The sequence below is a fragment of the Crocodylus siamensis genome, chromosome 5 (genome assembly GCF_052110815.1).
Source record: "Crocodylus siamensis isolate JL-2025a chromosome 5, ASM5211081v1, whole genome shotgun sequence".
Classification (NCBI taxonomy): domain Eukaryota; kingdom Metazoa; phylum Chordata; order Crocodylia; family Crocodylidae; genus Crocodylus; species Crocodylus siamensis.
This window is the reverse complement of record NC_143399.1, coordinates 58,374,042-58,394,263: the sequence shown is the minus strand read 5'-3', so window position 1 is coordinate 58,394,263 and position 20,222 is coordinate 58,374,042. Positions and strand designations below refer to the sequence as shown.

Sequence of the window (20,222 nt, the reverse complement as noted above, 5' to 3'; positions counted from 1 at the left end):
TTGTCTATTTTCGTTGGTTTTCAATAATTTTATTGATTTTTAAATAACACAAAGTTATTCGCGTATGTTTATGTATGAAAATACAGCTTGTATTAAACAAAAGCAAAGTCTGGGATTGCTGCATTTCTATGTTTTATCTTTACAGCAGAAAAAAGAGAGTGTGATTCAGAAATCACCTGCTGTAGGATTAGTATTTAAATAGTTTCTATTTGGCAATGATTTTTTCTGTCTCATTTGGATTGAACAGATGCCAGCAAGGTTTGTTTCTATCTTTGCTGCTCATCTCTGGTGGCCCCTGGGAAGATTTAGGGAGAGAAAATCACGGTGAGGGTCATTCAGATTCTCTGAAATTCCTCTTTTGCGGAGCCCCCTCAAGGATAGGCTATGGAGCCAGGCTCACAGATACATATAAGCAGTCAGCACTGTCTGTGAGGAGGCCTTGTGCTTCTCTACCAGCACTGTACTCTCAGATGCACAGCTTCAGTGGAGCATCATTGTGTGAGGACACTCCTGATTGTGGATAATCACATTTTTCCTCTTCCATAGAGGGGTATTCAGGAAGATTAGGAATATCAGCACAATAGCTCCAGAGAAAAGTTAGAGTCTAGTTTTCCACTTATATATCAGTATAACACCATTTGTTCCTCCCTTCTGTGACTCCATTTTACACTGATGCAAGCAAGAGGAGAATCAGATTTGCCTGCCTGCCTGCTGGCCAATGCATTTGAATGTCCCACAACCTAATATTTAAATTCCTGCAGCTGTTAAAATTAGGAATAACAATTACAATCTCCACTTTTTCTTTTTTACTTGCTAGGTGAACTAGCTCACTTGTAAAGGAATTGTGAAAGGAAAGGGGAAAGTCAAAGCAATGAGTTGTGCTTGTAGAAGAATTTATATTCCTTTAATCTGACCCATTTAATGCAAAATAACTCTGTCATCACTGCTGTCCCATGAAATCTCTGACACATCACCCTAGCTAGATCCAGGTGCAAAGGGAAAGCAAGCTACTTCATAAAAAGGTATAGAGTTATTCACTTTTTTTTGCCCCATACAACAAACATGTGGAGGAACAGTGATTCTGGTCTGTCTCTATGTAATGACACTGCACACCACCCTTTAGTTAGGAAAGGCTTTAGAGTAGTAATTACAATCTAGCTTGTGTGAATTGGTGTTATGGAACATTGCTGTCTCTTTCTCTTGATCATAATTTTCTCCTCCAAAACAGAGGCTATTAAAACCATACCCAGATATGCCCTGTTACCTTTTCCGCATGAGCTGATTAGTAAAAATCCTAAATGTGTTTTAGAGCTTGACAGAGATTAATGTCTTTCCTACTGGCCACCAAGCAGCTATCATATGGTGAAAATGTGTCAAAGCTAAATTGTATTAATTCTAGCAATCTAAAGGAATGAGATTTTATAGCCCTTTCTGGTCCCTTCAGGCATCTGGACAATGCATGCTGAACATCTCTCCACTGTTCTTTTTGCATTAGATAAAACATAACAAATACTTTTTTAAAATTTACTGTATTTCCTATATATAATTTACTGGGCTGTATATTAAAAGTTCAAAAACTCTGTATTTATGAATTTCAAACTCTTAAATTTTTGTGGCCATTTTACATAGCTGGCATGTTATACATGAAGATGGAATTCTTTGAAGTGAATGCTTAAATAGCCATCAGTTTCTCATCAACAGGGCCAAAACAGAGTTCTAAATTTTCCACTAGCCATTCCACACTGCATTCTTTCAGTCCATCTTCCAGTTGATATTCATAGACAGCTTGTGTCTACTTTATTTTTTTCCATTTCTTCCTCTGTAACATCTCTAGACTACACCCTGTGCTATCCATCCATACCGCTACAACTTTTATCCAAATCTTTATCGTCTCACATCTCAAGCACTGGCCTTGAGAAATGGTATCTTGTTCCACTTAGTCAGAATGTCATTCAAAGATAACTTTCCAGTCTCATCATCATTTTGTGTGATCTTTTTGTTTTCCTCCACTGATTGCCCCCTTTCCACTATTTCAAAAGTGAACGACCTGTTTCCACTTTAATGGCTCTTTATGACTTTTTTAGACTCCACCCTGCAAATCACCTGTCAAACAGTATCAACGTTTTGATTCTTGGCTCAGAACAGCCACAATCAGTGAGGAATTCTTAAGTGATTAAAAATAAAAAAACCCCAAAAAGTCTCTTAGAAAGGAAGTTGAACACCTTTCTAGCTTGATATGCACTTGTTTCTTTGTGTTCCTGCTGTCTGTTGGCTTATATTTAGACACTCTTTTTGTTTTATTGTTGTAATATACAGCTGGAATTAAAATACTTTGCAATAGGCTTATTTTGACCTATTTAATTTCATGGGCATAATTATGTTTCTTCTCTATTGGTCTGTTTTGAAAAGTACACAATACTTACAAAGTTCTGTCACATATACTAACTGCTACTAAGAGTTTTTCTTCCCTAAAACTATTACTAAGTGAAACTAATTCCCCAAGTCCCTAAGTCTTGTTCATTTCCAGTAAATGATACTGCAGTTTAATTAGCCAACCCAATCTTGTGCTTCAAAATTTATTTCATGTGACCATTTGATTATTCAATGTGCACGGTACCTCTAACAGGGGGTGCCAAAGATAATGCCAGTTGGCTGGATCCAGAGTGGATCAACATGCTGTACCTATGCGGGGCCAGTCCAGGATACATGCTGCATGTGACATCTGTGCAGAGCTGGTCCAGGATGCTGGATCTGGCATGCAGGGCTAGTCTGTGGGCCCAATTTAGCCTGTGGTCTGGCTCTTTGCCATTCATCCAACCCTATGCCATTCATTTAACTACTGCATGAGTCACAGAGTCCCCATGCAGGGAGATGGGAGGATAGAAAGCTGTCGACTTAGGGATACTGAAGCACCTGACCAAACACTGTAAACCTATGAAAGTCATACTGGTGTAAATCCGGAGTAATGCCATGGGTGCATTCAGTTTTGTAATGTGCAAATCTAACCAATGTAACCTCAAGAGCAATAAATCTATTATCAGTGGGATAATCATAAATTACACTTCTGGAATACATTGCTTCTTTACTAAGGATTACTGTTCAAAATAAAACAAGGTATTCTACTGAATAATTTGCAAATTATGTAGAAAATGAGCCAAATTCTCATATATCAGAGCTTCACTAAAGTCACTGGAGTTGCATTGACTCCATAAAGATCTATCCCTATGTATATTATCATACAAATCTGTGCTTTATGTCAGACAGTTAGATTATGAACATTTATCCAATCTCTGTTATAAGAAATGAAGGAAATCGGGAAAGAAAGAAACATTGGGTGTGTAACATATTAGGCCAGGGCTTATAAAAGTTAGGTTCAGTTACCATTTCCACTACAATATTCCCATTGGACTGTGGGCAAGTCACTAATTTCTCTTTGCCTCAGTTTCCTAAATTCTGCATTCTACTATTTGCATATATGTACTGATTAGTACAACAGGGCCCTAATATCTATTTGTTACTACTTTAATATCAATAATATTATTAATCATAATATACAAGAACATATATATCACAAAACATTTTCATACTGTGAATTGCTGGGATTTTTAAAGGTACATTTTATCCTGGTGTGTTTTCCATATGATTCATAGAGAAATGCTGCACATCAGCTGGGCCCTCTATATATAATATATACAAATGTATGTTATATTGTCTCTTAGACCCTTTACGCTGATCTGACCACTGGAAGTTGTTCTTTTCTCAATGTTTGTACATAAAGTGGGGCTATTCTTACATAGTCCCACATTCAGGAGTGTTCCTGATCTCTATTAGATCACTACAATCCTACCCTACCCTACCCTATCCTAATAACAATCAGTTCTGAGATATTGTAAAGTTTATGAATATTACATTAATATAAACAAATATAATGTTACACTATTTATGTATACATACAGTTGGTCCATCCAAAACCTGGACAATAGAGTCCCCTACTAGCAGGGGACAGCAGGGAAATTAAATTATTTTTTGAGGCCATGGCTTTGTTAAGGGACTGTCTCTTCTGAGCAATGTTAGTGCAAAGTTCTAGAAGCTGTCAGAAATCAAGAAGAAAAAAGAGCAAGCTTGTTATCAGTGTTGGGTGCATGCCAAGCTTTGAAATCAATATTAAACTTCAAATAGGGACAAATGAAAACACAGACCAGTCATAACAAAAAGGTAACTAGGTTATATTATTCTTAATTGAATGACTACTTTCTTGATTGTTAGTATAAAATGCCATCATCTGATCTTGCTTAGTAGAATTTCACATAGTTAATTGGAACAAATTCCTGTTGCTCTGGCAATATCTGGGAATGAGTTCCAGAAAAAAGAATAAAAAAAATCTGCCCAAACCCAGGCCTCAAAGGTAGACGTGACTGTTGAGACTATCAGACAATCCCATTACATTTGTATAGAAACTCTTCTCAAAAAATATGCAGGTTGTTTTTCTTTTTAGATATAAAACCTGACCGAATGTGGAAAAAAAGACTTGAAAACATAATTGTTTCTGGAGTTGAATTATTTGTTTGAAATTTAGTCCTTTTTGTCTGTTTGCAAAATTGACTTTGAATTTTATGAATGTGTTATCAAATGAATCATGCCTACAAACAGCTTTCAAACTATAGGCGAGATATAAACTGCTTACTTTTGTGATTTGTTGTTTTGCAGTTTAGAGATGTGTTTGGTATATGAGGTTGTATTGCATTATATATGCTATATCACTGCATGGTTGAAAGTGTTATTAACAGGAGGAAAACAAGCAACAAATAAAATAAAACTCTAATTTGTACACAGGTACCCTTATGTCCATGTTACTATAATTAATCATATCAATAGCTCGTCACCAACAGTATGCCATGAAAAATCTATTCTTGTAAACATTCAAGAAAAATCAAACAGCAAGGGCTACATGCAAGTTAAATCAGTACCTAAATGACTGATCACAAACATATCTTAGGGCCCTGCTACACCTTACATTGTGAGCTGCACAAACATTGATTGGTGTTAGTGCTAGCTTGAGTTTGGAGCAGTCACACTTCAGGCCAGCAGGGTCCTGGAGTACTGAAAGGTAAGAATCCCCCCTTGCTTCAGTTCTGGGCTTCCCCCTGTCCCCTCCCCTGGGCTCCCCTGTTCCTTTCCTCCCTACCCCCTGACTTACTTGTGGCTTCCAGGGAGACAGGCAGGACAGGGTTAACCTACCTACCTGGCCACCACAGATATGGACTGCTGCTCTTCTCTGAGCTGAGCCAGGCCCAAAGAGTAGCAGTAGTAGTGGTGGTGGTGGCAGCTGGGCAGGCAGGTTAACCCTTTCCTGCCTGCTCACCAAGGACACAGCATAGGCAGCCACAAATAAGCAGCAATGGGGAGAGGAAGAAGTGGGGCAGTGAGGGGTGCTGGGGAAGGCAGGAGAGGCCAGTAGACTGGATTTGGGGCAGTGAGGGAGGTGGCTGGGGTGTTAGATTTGCTACACCTTAGGGTAACATGAGCTGCATAGCATGGATCAAAGTGGCATAATTTTGAGTGGCATAACAGGTTCTTAACACTAGTTTCAGGTGTTAATGCGTAGATAATCCAGGGGTTAAGAATTCCAGGGGCTGGCAAAAAAAACATGTAATGAGGCCCGTAGGGTCTGCCACAGTCAGTGAGGAATTCTTAAGTGATTAAAAAACAAAACAAAACAAAAAGCCTGTTAGAAAGGAAGTTGAAGTTGCTATTTCAATAAAAGTAATAACAACTTTTAAAAAATAAATACAATCTTCTATACATGAAAGAAATGAATAAATGAGTGTATACATGTACATGGAAGAAAGGAATAAATGAGTTGATACATGTATAATAAATCTAAGTGTATAACAAATGGAAGTTGGTAGTAAAATAGGAGAGTTAGGAACCAGTGACAAAAAGCCAGGTGTGGTAATCATTTTTATGTATGCATGACAATGGTGATGGTGGTGATAAGTAAACTCTTTGCACTCCAGCAATAATTCTGGATTTTAAATAGCAGTTACCCCATCTAGACAATATAAATCAGCCAGAATGAATAATGTGCAACTAAGAGTTTTAAAGAGCTGGCCAAGAAACAATCTGCCAGTGCTGGAGAAGTTCTAGAAGACTGAAATAAATCTAATGTGACACTGCTTTAAAAGAATAAATAGAACAACCTGGGTAATTATGTTTGTTACCCTGATATTGATCTCCATACAAATAATTGAACAGCTGATGTGTGACTTGATTAATGAATAATAAAAAAGGAGGGTAACATAATTAATTCAAGTCCATATGGGGTAGGAAAATAAATCTTGTCACACTAACTAAAACCTTTTCTTTTGATGAGATTACAAATTTAGTGAAAAAGAAATGTTGTGATAATTTGCCAATGTAGTATAGTCAGACTGCTGTAAGGCGTTTCACTTATTACCTCATTATTTTGGTTAAGAAACTAAAATGATACAAAATCAACATGGTACATATGCATAAAGTCATGCCTTTCATGAGTTAAAGCAAGTTATGAAAGACATTCTTATGACAAACAAAATCAGTTGGTATAAACTGAAGTCAGTGCCTGTTCATATCAACTAAGAACCTGGTTCTGTCTCTAGCAATGGTTATATTAAATTTAATGCAGATACTGTTGAATGAATCTGAGGTTTGCTATAATGGAACTCTATTCTGTATTTCATTTTGTTTACATAAGCAGGCCTTACTTATTTTCGATGTATAATTTCAGTTATTGGAAACCCAGTTTAATATCCTTTTAAGTCAATGGAAAAGACTTTGGATCAGACTGTTTTTCAGCAGAACAGAAATATCATTTGTTACAAGCATGTTACTCCCAATATTTTAAAATATATATCAAATTCCCTGTCTAACACCTAACTTGCAATTAATAGTTGAAAGTAGATTCTTCTGCCTATTTGGAAGTCAACTGTGGATATACTGGTAAAGCAGCAATACGACCTATATTTGTTATTCATGTCTACTAAGCCTGATTTACAAACCATTTTTCTAAGACATTTTTTTTTTCATTGAAATATATATTCTAAATATAACTTCCCAGTCTGCCATATCTCACAAACCAAAACATAGGGAAAAGAAACAAAAATGGTGGTGTAAATACATTTTCTACCAAACAAGAAAACCAATATGGATTTTGATTTTAATTGGATACATGTTGACATTAATTATTTGCCTACCCATGTGGAATTACTTGAAGACCATCCTATAATTTAAAATTCCTGGTAGTTTCATACGGTAAAGCTTCATATGTGCATCAATTTATTTTACAGAAACCTAGAAAGGGAGCCCAGCTTGATACTTCTGTTTCTGTATTAAGCACCACTATTATTGCCACACCAGAGCAGTAAGGAAAGAAAATTAAATTAATGACATTACATGAGGATATAATGAGAAAAACAAGATTACTTTCAAACAGCCAGTCCAGTTATTAATCCATGTGCACATCATTATGTATCTTCTTGTGTGTGTGTTTGTGTATGTGTATATATATATACATATACATGTACATACATACACATGTACATACATATGTACACACGCATGCACACACACAGTGAGTTACACAAGAGGAGATACACACAGACATACACACACACACACACACCCTCCTGTATAGCCTGCTGTGTGTGTGTATGTGTGTGTATATGTATGTATGTATGTGTATATCTCTTTTTGTATAGCCCACAGTGTTACTCTTTCCCTGTATTTTGGACCTCTACTTTTTAAAATAGATGCTACTCATTATTTAGCTGTGATCTTCTATATAGCCTTTCAAAGATTCTAAACTATTTGCTTTTTTATGATCTCATTTCAGGAGAGCGAACCATAATTGACATATCCAGCCAAGTAACACTTCCTTTTTCCTTAAAAGCAGTAAATAAACAGCAGCCCATATGCTATCTCAGCACAGTAGCCACAAACTGGATTCTGACTGAACTCTGAAGCAACCAAAGTAACTATCAGTTTGCCCCAGAAAAACAAAGTTACTGCAAATGCTAAGAAATACAGTCCCTGGATTAGATTTTGAGGACAATGAGTCCTTCTGCTAATAACTCTAAGCAGTATCTTAATTGGTAGGTAAATGAATAAAAGATGTGTTTATTACTGACTAATTTACTTGTTTGCTTCCAGTGCTATCACTGATTTATAGCAGAGTGGAGAAGCTAGGTTATGTCATAGGGGGTTTGTTTTAATGGTTTAATTTACTTCTTGACTGGAAAACTGCTTACTGTGTTTTGAATGTGGTCTGTCAACCAGATATTTCAAAATGAGGGACAACAACCCGCTAAACATCAGAGGCACTGGAGGTCACTTCGCTGGATATATTGATTATGGTTCCAGTATTGACAACCCCACCCTGGCAAAAATCGTGAGACAGACTCTTAAAAATCAAGAGATTTGGAATGTAAATCACAGGATGCTATTTTTGAAGTGTCTGTATTGGTCTCCATACACATACTTGAGGGTGTTACTTGTGGGGGGCTATAGGCATGTGTGTGCTGTTTGAAGCCTGTACACCCTGGCAGGATGTGGGGTACTGTGGATCAGAAGTAAGGGCCACCAACAGTGCTGCGGGGGAGGGACTGTGGCTTGGGAGTAAAGGGCAGACACACACACACAGAGCTGCCCACAGCTCTGTTGTATGATTTGCCCTGGCCCCCAGGGCCCTATTCACCCCAGCCTCTGCCTCACTTCCTCCCACCTCGCACAGTGGGGGGGCCTTGATCTGCCCCCTACCCACTTCCCATTCCCTTCCACAGACTTACCAGCTTGGTGCTCTCTACATGTGCCAGAAGAAAAAGTCCTGAGATTTGATCTCTCTGTCAGGAGATCATGAGTCAGACTTAATTGACTTGGAAATCAGGAGTTCTGTGATTTTTTTCATGAGAGTTGGCATTACTTTGGTTCTCCTTGCTGAAGTGATATCATGCAACAGCAAGCCAATCACTGCTTGGCCAAATATGGTCTGACAGTTTCTAACTCCTTCAAAGTAGCCAGATGTAGAGTAGACAAGAGGTATAGCTAGAGTAGACAAGAGGTATAGTGTGCAAAAGTAATTGCAACATAGTATATTTTTTTAAGGATGATACATAATCTTCTTCACAAAATGCTAAAAAACCCACCTTCTGCACCTATTTTCAACCTAATGTATAATTTTGAATTTATATTACATCCCTAACAAAATCAGGTTGTTCTGGAATTATGGTCATATCACAGCTTGAATGAAAGCAATAGGCACGGCAGCACCTTAAGTGGCTTTTTTGTTGTTGTTACCGGATGATGGTTTTGCTATATTCTTCCCACTACCAATAAATAATACTTGTTGCTTGTCCTATGTATATAACACATGACAGTGTATCAAAAGGGAGGCTTGTTGCCCCAAGCTAGGCAGTAGAGCAGTGTATTTGGCAAATGAAAACATTTCTTTTGAATGAGACTTTTCTGAATGAGACTTTTTTTGCTTTGCAGAGAGTTTGGCCGCTGGAAAGTAAACAATCTAGCTGTTGAAAGAAGAAATTTCCTTGGCTCCCCACTTCCTCTTGCCCCTGAATTCTTCCGCAATATAAGACTAATAGGACGTCGCCCAACTCTTCAGCAGATTACAGAAAATCTTATCAAGAAATATGGGACACACTTCCTTCTGTCAGCTACCTTGGGAGGTATGATCAGTGATTTGCAATGTTAAGTAAACAGCTCAGCTATAACTACACATGATGAGAGTGAGTATAAACACACTTTAAAAGAATTGAATGGTAATGACATTAGTAATGTCAGTGAACTTTTTCTAGGCTGGAAGTGTAGATCCTGACTGACATGTGAAGATCTGAGGATCTCTCTGTTTTCATGAAATAGAAAAGCTCAGACATTCTCTCTCTAATATGGTTCTTTATTCTGCTAGATTTAGATGGGACATGTAATGTTGGAGGAATGTAGTTAAGCTGGCCATTTGAGGAATAGGTGGGAGGTTAGTGGGACTAGGTCAAAGTTTATCATTCTCTTGATGACCCCAAGAGGTTCAAAAAACATTCCTGAGATTCCCTAGCCCAACTATCTTTCTATGTCCCCTTTAAAAGTATTAAGCAATGGCCACTGGTGATGGCTAGCTACAGAGATGCATTCTGTATTCCTCCATAACCCCCTTCTGAATCCCTTTGGACTGGTGGATGGGCAACAAGCCAATGTAAAGGCACCAGGCCTTTATGAAAACTTATTTCACTTGGAGAGGAGCATTATAATAGAATAATGAGGGTGCTCTGCAAGGAAAGCTTCCTTAGCCTCTGCTTTAGATATTTATGTGGGAGTCAAATGGACACATTAGGTGTGTCTGTATCGTCTCCACAATAGTCTTAAGACTTCTGTGAGTTACAAGCCTCATCCATCTGCTCCCACTACATACAATCCAAAAATGGTGATGAGGACGTTCAGTCCCTCAAGATCTTGACAGGAGGTAGAAGAGGGTTACTTCAGACTGTCTTCACTGCTGTATATTCAGGTTTGTAGGGTGCAGAGCAGGTAGTAAAACTTATTGGGGGGGCAGGCTTAAAAGTAGTGTGGAGAAAGTGTAGATATACTCTTTTATGTTTATGTGTGTGGTACCTTTGGAAGTAATGCTACCCCAACACTAAGCTGCCCCTACCTTTGACCCAACCTCACCTCCAGTTTCTCACTTGCCATGCCTTTGATCTTATTGTGTTCATTGTTGAAGGAGGCAGTTTCCAAGGCTGGCAGTAACTTTGCTGGTTGTTTTGCCAGGGGACTGTATTCCCTTTTGAGAGCTTTGCTTTTAAGGCAGAGAAGGTTCTTTGGGTAAATCTGATATCTTTCATTAGACCAATTCAAATAGTTGGAAAAATTCTCCTCTGCAAACTTTTGGGTATAAATACCCTTCATCAGGCTGAGGAAGCATCCTTTAAGGGGCTCTCCTGTAGGCTTCTGAGGACTTGTTGGAGCCTCAGCTGTCATAGCCATGCCCCCCTTTTTCTCTGGCCATACCTTTAAGACTTCAACTCCTGGGTATTAGCCCTGAGTTGGCTGCTGCCTCTCCTGACATCTCAATCTCAGTGCTACTCTCTAGCCTTTAGGTTATGGCTAGCTCCTGACACAAGTAGCATAGGAGTGCCACACAGGCATCCCCTGTTCATGGCTGCCTCTGCTTCTGCCTCTGTAGTCACAGTCTGGTCCTCCAGTATAAACAGAACAAAAGCACAAGCCAGCTGCTTCATATCACAAATAAGCTTCCTGCTTGGGGTAAAGATTTCCATAGGTCCTAACTACATAGAAGTCTCCTTCCCTAGCTCTCCTGGGTAGCTTGACTGCCTGTCTGTCTGTCTCTAGCAACCCCACACTCTCTGCTGCAGGCAGGGCTTTCCCCTGCACAGGCAGAGCCTGGGCTTATATCTCCAAGCCCAGTCTCCTTCCATGTATGTGACTGGGTCTTTTACACCCAGTGACCAGGGCAGCTAATTGCTCCATTAGACACCCAGCCTTATTAGTCCTGGGCCCAGTTCACCAGGGCTATTACTCCTTGCTGTCCTTTCTGGCCCCATTGGCCACGTCCAGACATTGGCCGTGCAGTATGTAGTGCCACAGACATGTCAGCAGCACCGCATATTCAGGTCTTCTCTCTGCTTCAAGGTAGCAGCGTGGAGATGGGGGCAGGGAGGAGGATGACCCTGGGGTCCGTAAAAACCTGTGCATACAAAAAGCAGAGAAGCATGTGCTGCCCAAAACTGGAGCCTGGCCAGCTGAAGCCATGTTCTCTGGCTGCCAGCCAGGCTCTGAGCAGCAGGATCGCCACAGCTGCAACCACAGGAGGACCCCAGGATACTAGGTAAGGCTGGTGGGGCCAGCCCAGTGCTGGCCTACCTACCCAGGTATCCTTTCCACCTCTGCACTAGTATTCCCATCCATGCAAGAAAGGAAGCAGCAGTCCAGGAGCTGCAGTTTTGCATCTGGTGAAGTTTCTGCCAATGCGTGAGCATAAGGATTCTCCTTCCTCCTCCTCCTCATTCTCATTCTCCAGCAGGGGTGTATGGGAGGATTTATGAGTGAAGCCTTTTATATCACTGCCTCTTGCACAGCATATTCATAGCCAGCAGTTTAGGTTGCTTTTCACTATGACATGTTTGTCTTTTCTTAGTCACTAGCAGCTACAATTTACATAAGAAATAAGAACAACTGGAAATGCTGTTTATTGTGTTATCTCGTAGCAACACAAACAATTGTATAACTTCACTGAGTTCTCATTTAGACTGCCCTTGAGGAGTATATTCTTATGTTTGTGAATAAAGACTTGGGAACATTTCACAGACAACCATGTGTACAAGTTTCCTTTATGGTCAAAAAAGGATATTCATGCAAGCCAAATGGCCACAGAGGCACACAAATCTTACCACAAGGTCATTCATTTGCCAAGTCTTCCCTTATGCCCATGAATACAAATACTTAGAGCTTTGTTAAATGAAAGAAGGTGGCATATTTTACTTGATCTTTGCTAATCAGGCATCATATAAGCAATAAATATTTCAGAGGACATTTTGGCATCATTGCTGAAATAATTAATTGGATGGAGTGGGGGAGGGAATTATAGTCACATATTAAAGGAGCATGGAAGTGCATGTTTTAGGATGCCCATGCATCCTAACACCCTTGTGATAGGGCAAGGGAATGTATATAGGAATTTTATAACTATCTTGTAAATTATTAACGCCCAGCATTTAGCTCAGATCCTCTGATTTTCAAATGTACTGAACATCTACTACTCCAAAGCAAATTAGTTTCTACTCCTGAGAGCTGCAAAATGAAACTATGGGTCTGATCCAAAATCTATTGAAGCCATTGAAAGCCTTCCATTGTCTTCATTTGGCTTTGGATAAAGCCCACAGTGAATGTTGTGCGCTTCCTTGCTTCTTTGAAACTCTAACATTAGTTCCTGTTTATACGCCCTCTCTTTAAGATAGTGAATACTTGAAACTTCTTTATGAGTGAAAGAGACAGGTGCTAGGTATTTCTTAGAGATCATGCCCCACCTGTTTCCTCTATGTTACTGAGGTTCTGGAAGATGTTCCTACGTTGACTAACCATTGCAAAGCAATGTTGTAGGGTTTAATTATTTACATTTTCTGAATTTAAAACTCCCAGAGAAGGTATTATGATTCCCATACAACAAAGAACATTGAGATTATGAACTATAACACTACATAACATGTTGTGAATAATTACCAGAAATAGCAAGGGTGAAACCCCAACCCCAGTGAAATCAATGGGAATTTTATCAGTGACTTCCGTGAAGTCAGAATTTTACTCCTATTCTGACCTGGTCCTTAAATACTGTGCCTAAAAGTTCTAAGAAATGTCCTTTTTCTATAAGTATTAAGGCTCTTTAATGCTAGACTCAGAATAATACTATCCAGGCACATCATCTACATGTAAAATTAATGAATGAATAAACTCTGGCGCATATTCCACCAGAGTTTATTGTGCTCAGGTGCTGTATTTTCACATGTACCCAGGACCATAGCATACTGAGCCAGGATGAAGCAGCCCCAGCTGGCAAGACGCCTTGGAGATCAGTCTGCAGCCCAGGGCTGCTCTAACCCAGCTCAAGGTGCTGCTGAGGGGATGGCTGGGACACACGGATACTCCAGTATGAGGCTAGCCAGCAGGCAGCTTCACACTGAAGGACCCTCATGCCCCAGCCAGTCACATCAGTTTCTACACATGTGTTGCTATGCACTTAAGAATACCGCCACAGGGCAGTACTTGTATTTACTAACCCACAATGGAGTTAATTAGTTTCCTGTGGCCTAATAGGACAGCACATATAGACACTGAGACTTTACTGTAGTGCTAATTAGGCAACTCTGCAGTAAATGTCTCATGTAGATGTGCCCACCTTGTCCTGATGAATTCCCTTTTTGCTGTATGGGAGGAGGGGGGAGATATAAACAATTAATGGAAATACTTAAAGTGTTGTACCAAATGAACCATCATTAAAAGCTTGCTAGTGAAAATGTGTGCAATTTGTGCCTCAATTTCAATTAAATTATGATGTATTTGCTGCAGAAGTGCTATTTTGTTAAAATAATGATAGAAATTAATGTATTGTTATTTTAAATGGCTAAAGTAACAGGGACATTCAGCCTGTTTCTGGAATGATCTTTTTGCAAAAGAGAGTTACTATGAGACATTTCAGTTGTTCTGTTACCCAGATATCAGCCAAAAGAGAATAGTGTTGATGTCATTTTCTTAATGTATGGTTAGAATTCAGTCATGAAATGTATTATAGAAAACCATTCCTCAGGTGAATAAGGGCTTTTGACAAGATTGTCCTGCAGGAAAGATACTCAATCAGTAAAATTATCTTTAATATAATCACCCGCCAAGGGATAAAACTGCTTCTCTAAAATGTCAGTTCATTTTGTGAAGTCTGGATAGGTAATCCTATGCACTAATTATCTTTTCTGAAGAATAATTGATACTGTATTACAGCTAGGCCTCACCACTGGATTTGTCCAATCCACTCTGTAAACAGGTCCCATCCAAATAGTAGGTCATATTAGTTTCCAAAGCAGGATTTAAGAATGAAGCTTCTATGAATGTTTATGGGAGTCATGCAGCTAAACCTGTCTGTATTCTTTTAGAAAATTTAGCTTAACAACTTAACTGTAACCTAATTCACAAGGAGATGGGCAATAGGATATAGTAACAGTCAAAGTAGTTTGAATAAGGTTTTTAGCAGATGTTACTGCTTTTTATTATATTGTAGGCATGTCTACATTCATGAATGCACTTTTGCTACTGCATAATAAATTTAGTACCTCTGGGTGCTTATACATGAGTGCAGAGGCTGATCCAGCGTGCTGGAGCAGATTTGATTAATCGAATCTGCTGAAGCGTGGCAATTGCCACATTCCAGCAGCCTCCTGCATCTCATGTATCAGCATCCCCACACTTGAAAAATGGTGGTAGGAGTGCTTGAACTAAAGCTCATTGAATGAGCTTTAGTTCAAGAGCCCCTGCTGCCATTTTTATGCACGGGGAGACTGATTCAGGAGATGCGGTCGTGCTTTGATTAGAACAGCTTTCTGAGCCAGTCTAATTAGAGTGCCACTCCCCTACCCCCAGAGCATGTGTAAAGGTGCCCTGTCAGATACTAAATAAATGTGCATTAGGGTGCACTAATGCGCAGTAGCAAAGTATTGCTGTGCATTAATGTTTTTTGACAGGGTTTTGACATGACATGTTAATGCACAGTAAAATAAGCTACTGAGCTTTAAAGCACATGTGCAGGTGCCCTCAGTATCGTTCAGTTACTGGCCTAGATATTTGTGTGAGTTATCAGAATTACCTCTAACAGGTATAGTAGAATGTAATTTTGTTTTAATGGCTGCATCCACATGAGTGTGAACATTTTTTCCCCAGGGAGAAGAAGCAGTGGCACAACTTGTGCTGCTGCTACATGTGCATGGGGAATGCCTGTGCCACACACTCTCAGTACTGAGAGTTGTAATCTCACTCTTGTAGATATGAGGTAGGCTTGGAAGCCATTCTGGTGTGGGATGTTGGTGCATAAATTAGTGACATCCATGTGAGTTGTCCAACCTGAGGGTTTTTTTTGATTTTTTGGCATCAATTTTTTCATCAATGTTATCACAAGACAACTTTGTTTGGATGAAATCCAAAAAACCCTCAGATTTGACACCTTACAGTGGATGAAATTCAAACTTCAACTGCTACATTGACTCCTTTAGAGAAAAAATGAATAATGAAATACTCAACAGCAAAAAACACTATAACATCCTCTCCCTAAGAAATAAGGGTCAATATAATCTCTAAGATCCAAACACAAAATAGTAATAAAACAAGCAGATAAAGGAGGAGTGATAGTTATCCTTAACTGTGGAGACTACGTAAAGGCAGCCAATAGACAACTTTCTAACACTACCTGCCATAGAAAAATAGAGGAAGATCCAACTCTCCTTTTCACCTCAAAACTCAAAACCACCATTACACCATTTCTATCTGAACTACAAGAAAAACTTCAGACCCTGATCCTTCCACTACCCAATCTTAGGGACTTTTTAAGTGCTCCCTAAAATCCACAGGCAAAGAAACCTCAGCAGACCTATCATTTCCAACCATGGAACCCTAATGAAAGTAATATCATGTTTCATTGAATCCATTCTAAAACTGCTCATCACCCAAAGACTGAGTTTTATCCAAGACACAACAGACTTTCTCCAAAAACTCAGAAACATAGACAATCTTCCTGGCAATACCTTCCTAGCCACCATGGATGTCACTAGATTATACATCCCACACCAGGATGGCATCTAAGCATGCCTCACATATCTACAAGAGCGATATTACAACTCAGAGTACCAACCTCAGGACATCACAGAACTTACATACTTCATCCTTACACACGACGATTTCAGTTTCAACAACCAACACTTCCTCCAGTCCATGGGCACAGCTATGGGCACCCAAATGGCCCCACAATATGCCAACCATTTTATGGCCCACCTGGAAGAATTCCTCAAGAACTTCACCATCAAAACCATGCTGTACCTGAGATACATGGTCATCATCATTTGGACTGAAACCCTGCAGTCTCTGATTGATTTCCACCAAAAATACAAAAATCATCACCCCTTCATCAGACTATCACTTGCATACTCTAACACCAGCATTTCCTTTTTGGACACCATGATCAATATTCAAAATGGTAAAATATAACCAGCAATCACCCTAAACACACCAAGAAAGCCCAGCACTAAATAGAACCACAGCAAGTAGAACCAGCAATCACCCTAAACACATCAATAAAGCTTTAATTTACAGTCAAGCACTCCAATACCACTGAATTTACACCAAGAAGAATACCCATGATCATCACCTCACAAATCTCAAAAGGGCTTTCACCAACAAGGACACTCCTGAAGAGAGAGAGATTGTACTTTTGAAAGAGTCACCCTGATACCACACAGAGATTTGGTGCAGTACAAAAAGAATTTCCCCATGAATCACATACCATTAGTTATAAAATACCACCCTTCCATGGAACCTATATGGAAAATCCTTAAACGATTGCAACGCATATTAGAAGAAGACCCAATTCTTAAAGAGGTATTTCCAAAACCAGTCATCCTAGCTTTTAAACAAGCACCAAACCTTGTTAACCGCATCACTAGAAGTAAACTCTCTGTAACCCAAACCACACCTAATGGATCCAGACCATGCCAAGACAAGAAATGCAAAACCTGCTAACACATCTCCACCACCCCCACAATAACCACACCTCACAACAGAAGTACCACCATTCCTGGATCTTACACCTGCACCTTCAGAAGTGTTATATATCTTATCTAGTGCACCAAATGCCCTGATGGAAAATATGTAGGCAAAACCAAACAACAACTGGGTACCAGAATGAACACACACCACAGATTAATCAAAGGCAAAAATATCCAATTACTTGTGGGTGCATACTTCTCACAAGACAATCACTCCCCTCCAATCTCTGAGTTCTAATCCTCAAAGGGAACTTACAAAACACCTTTTGTAGACAAGACTACAAACTTCACCTCCTAAATCTACCGGATATAAAAAATCATGGACTCAATATAGACATTGGATTTATGACACATTACAACCTGCCTGACATCTGATTCACCAGGTACCTGCCTGTCCTTACCATTTACATTTTTCTTCTCCGCACCTCCCCCCTTGCTCACCTCCCTTCCTTTCCTATCCTTTGTCTTCCTAATTTCCAGCTATTTATTTTTTCACAGACTGCCTCTTTTCTACCTGGTGAACTCAATAACAGTAGAATTTCCCTTACTCAGCTTTGGCATTATTTCCCTCCTCGTTTCCCCTCTTCCCTTCTCTACCCTTTGTTTTCCTAATTTCCACCTATTTCTCACTGACATCCTGTCACACTTTTAGCTTCTTTAACTTCTTGGAGATATCAGAACAGCAGAGATTCCCTATGTCTGAAGAAGAGTGCTTGTGCCCGAAAGCTTGCAAATAACATTTTTCCATCTACTCAGTTGGTCTAATAAAAGAGATCAGATCTACCCAAAGAAGCTTGCCTGCCTATGTTATTAGACCAACATGGCTACAACCAAAAAACTTTGCACCATTTTTTCTGGATGTTCTCATGTTATATTTTTTTCCCAGTACTATACAATGAAAATCCAGATTTCCACATTATTATAAATAAAGTGCACAGTAGCTCTCCATTGTCAAACACAGATATACTGCATGGTAATATGACTTTCACCATGGAACAGTAAGTAATTGTGAAGCCTCAAGCAATGCTGTGCAGTAAATATAAGAGGATGTCGATTTTTTTAATGGTGTCTACTGTAAGGTTTAGTAGAACATGGTTGGAAAGGTGTGTAAGGTTTAGTAGAACATGGTTTGAAATTGATTGCAAGGCAACACAGCCAATTTACTGAGCTGGGGATATGGGAATAGTAAAAGGAAAATATGTTTATGTTCAAGTGAAAGAGTTTTATTTCTGGTATTATGGCAGATGAAGATCTTATCTGGTTTCACAGTAGATGAAGATAGTGAGCTTTACTAGAGAAGCCTCTTATCCACTAATACGATAGAAGCATGGATAAAGGAATGTGTAGAAGGTTACAGTCGAGCCAGGGGACTGTTGTGAAACCAGGACTAGCTGGAAGTGACTAATGGGCCAGATCAGTAAAGGATTTGTTTATTTTTCCTATGACTTGTCATTGTCATTCCTAATCAGTCAGAGAGCACTTTGCTGGAGCAGCATGAAGTTCATTTCCCTAGGTCAGAAAGCATCTTCCTGGTGATGTTCCAGGCTTTACAAAGCAAAATATCCCAGGTAATTTCATCTTTAGAGTATTCAATCTTAATGGTCCTTAACAGATCAGTTTAATCTAAACTTCCTGCCATTTTCCTCTCCACTGATTATATTTTACATGCATTTTTGACATTTACACTGTTACTATGCTAAACAATGAATAATGAAGAGCATAATTTACTTTCCTTACCCATGTTCCTGGAGAACAGGCTGTTACTCTGCATATAGAACACATTTTAACTAGTATAGAATAAAATAAATCCTGAACTGTATAAATCAGTTCCATTAATTTCCATGGAACTATTAATTTACTAAATTAGGATTTGACTTTTGATTCGAATGATCCTACTCAGGTGCAAGTAAGGGAGGCCAGTCTGGTGCTAAAAGACCTATGTGAGAGGAATTTATTAGTTTCCCATTGAACTTGTGTGTTCTGTAGCCACACTTCACTTTCTAGTATTTAATATAGTAGGCAAGAGAAATAATATATAAATTCAGCTTGCAAACTTTAACTCCTGTCTAGAATTTACTGACAGTAATATTTCTGTACCTGCTGTAACTGTGCTATCTGTATTACATACTATTATATACACCATTAATCAGCACAAGGACAGGAGTGATGACACATGGGGCATGTCCCCATGAGTGTGCACGTGCACGAGCATACATTTCCCATGGGACAAATAACAGTGGTACATATTTCTGATGCTGCTATTTATCCCCAGGCATGCCCCTGGACATGCACTCTGGTGCATAGCAAAGGGACCTGGGTGGGGTAGGAAAGGTAGGGCCCAGCTCCTGTGCTGGCCCCAGCAGCCTTACCTGGACACCAGCAGTGCCTAGGTGGCTGCTCACAGCCTGGCCAGCAGCAGGCTTCAGTTTCCGAATCGATTCAGAGAGATTCAGAAAGATTCAGAGATTCAGACATAGAGACAGCTTTAAATGTTTTTTCTACATATCTCTAGGTAGCAGGGGCTCGTGGGTGCTGCGATGCTGAGGCACATGGACTGTCCCACAGAAGCATGGGAGGCTCCCCAACGCGTTCGGCAGCAGACCCGGAAGTAGATCAGAAGGACTTCCAGGTCGGCTCCATGCCCCCCCTCCCCCAGCTCAGTGACTGGTGCTTCCTGGATCTGGGGGGGTATCCAGGGTCCCCCTGTGGCTAATCGCTGAGCTGGAGAGGTGCAGCCTCCCCCCCCAGTGTGCTCCCCAGCAGATCCAGAGTGGACTGGAAGTACACTGGTCCACTTCTGGGTTTACCACCAAGCACATGGAGGACTCCCTCACGCTTCTGTGGGATGCTCCATGCGCCCCATCACTG

The 20,222-nt window shown here is 39.8% G+C and overlaps 1 protein-coding gene across 2 annotated transcripts in view; it reads left to right on the top strand.

The window, feature by feature from the left end:
- BRINP3 (BMP/retinoic acid inducible neural specific 3) overlaps positions 1 to 20,222 on the top strand; it is a 340,223-nt gene that overhangs the window by 173,943 nt on the left and 146,058 nt on the right. For both annotated transcript variants that reach the window (XM_090048817.1, XM_090048818.1), the window contains exon 3: positions 9,526 to 9,716. In XM_090048817.1, the coding sequence (XP_089904943.1) occupies positions 9,526 to 9,716 (191 nt within the window). The remainder of the gene's footprint in view (positions 1 to 9,525; positions 9,717 to 20,222) is intronic.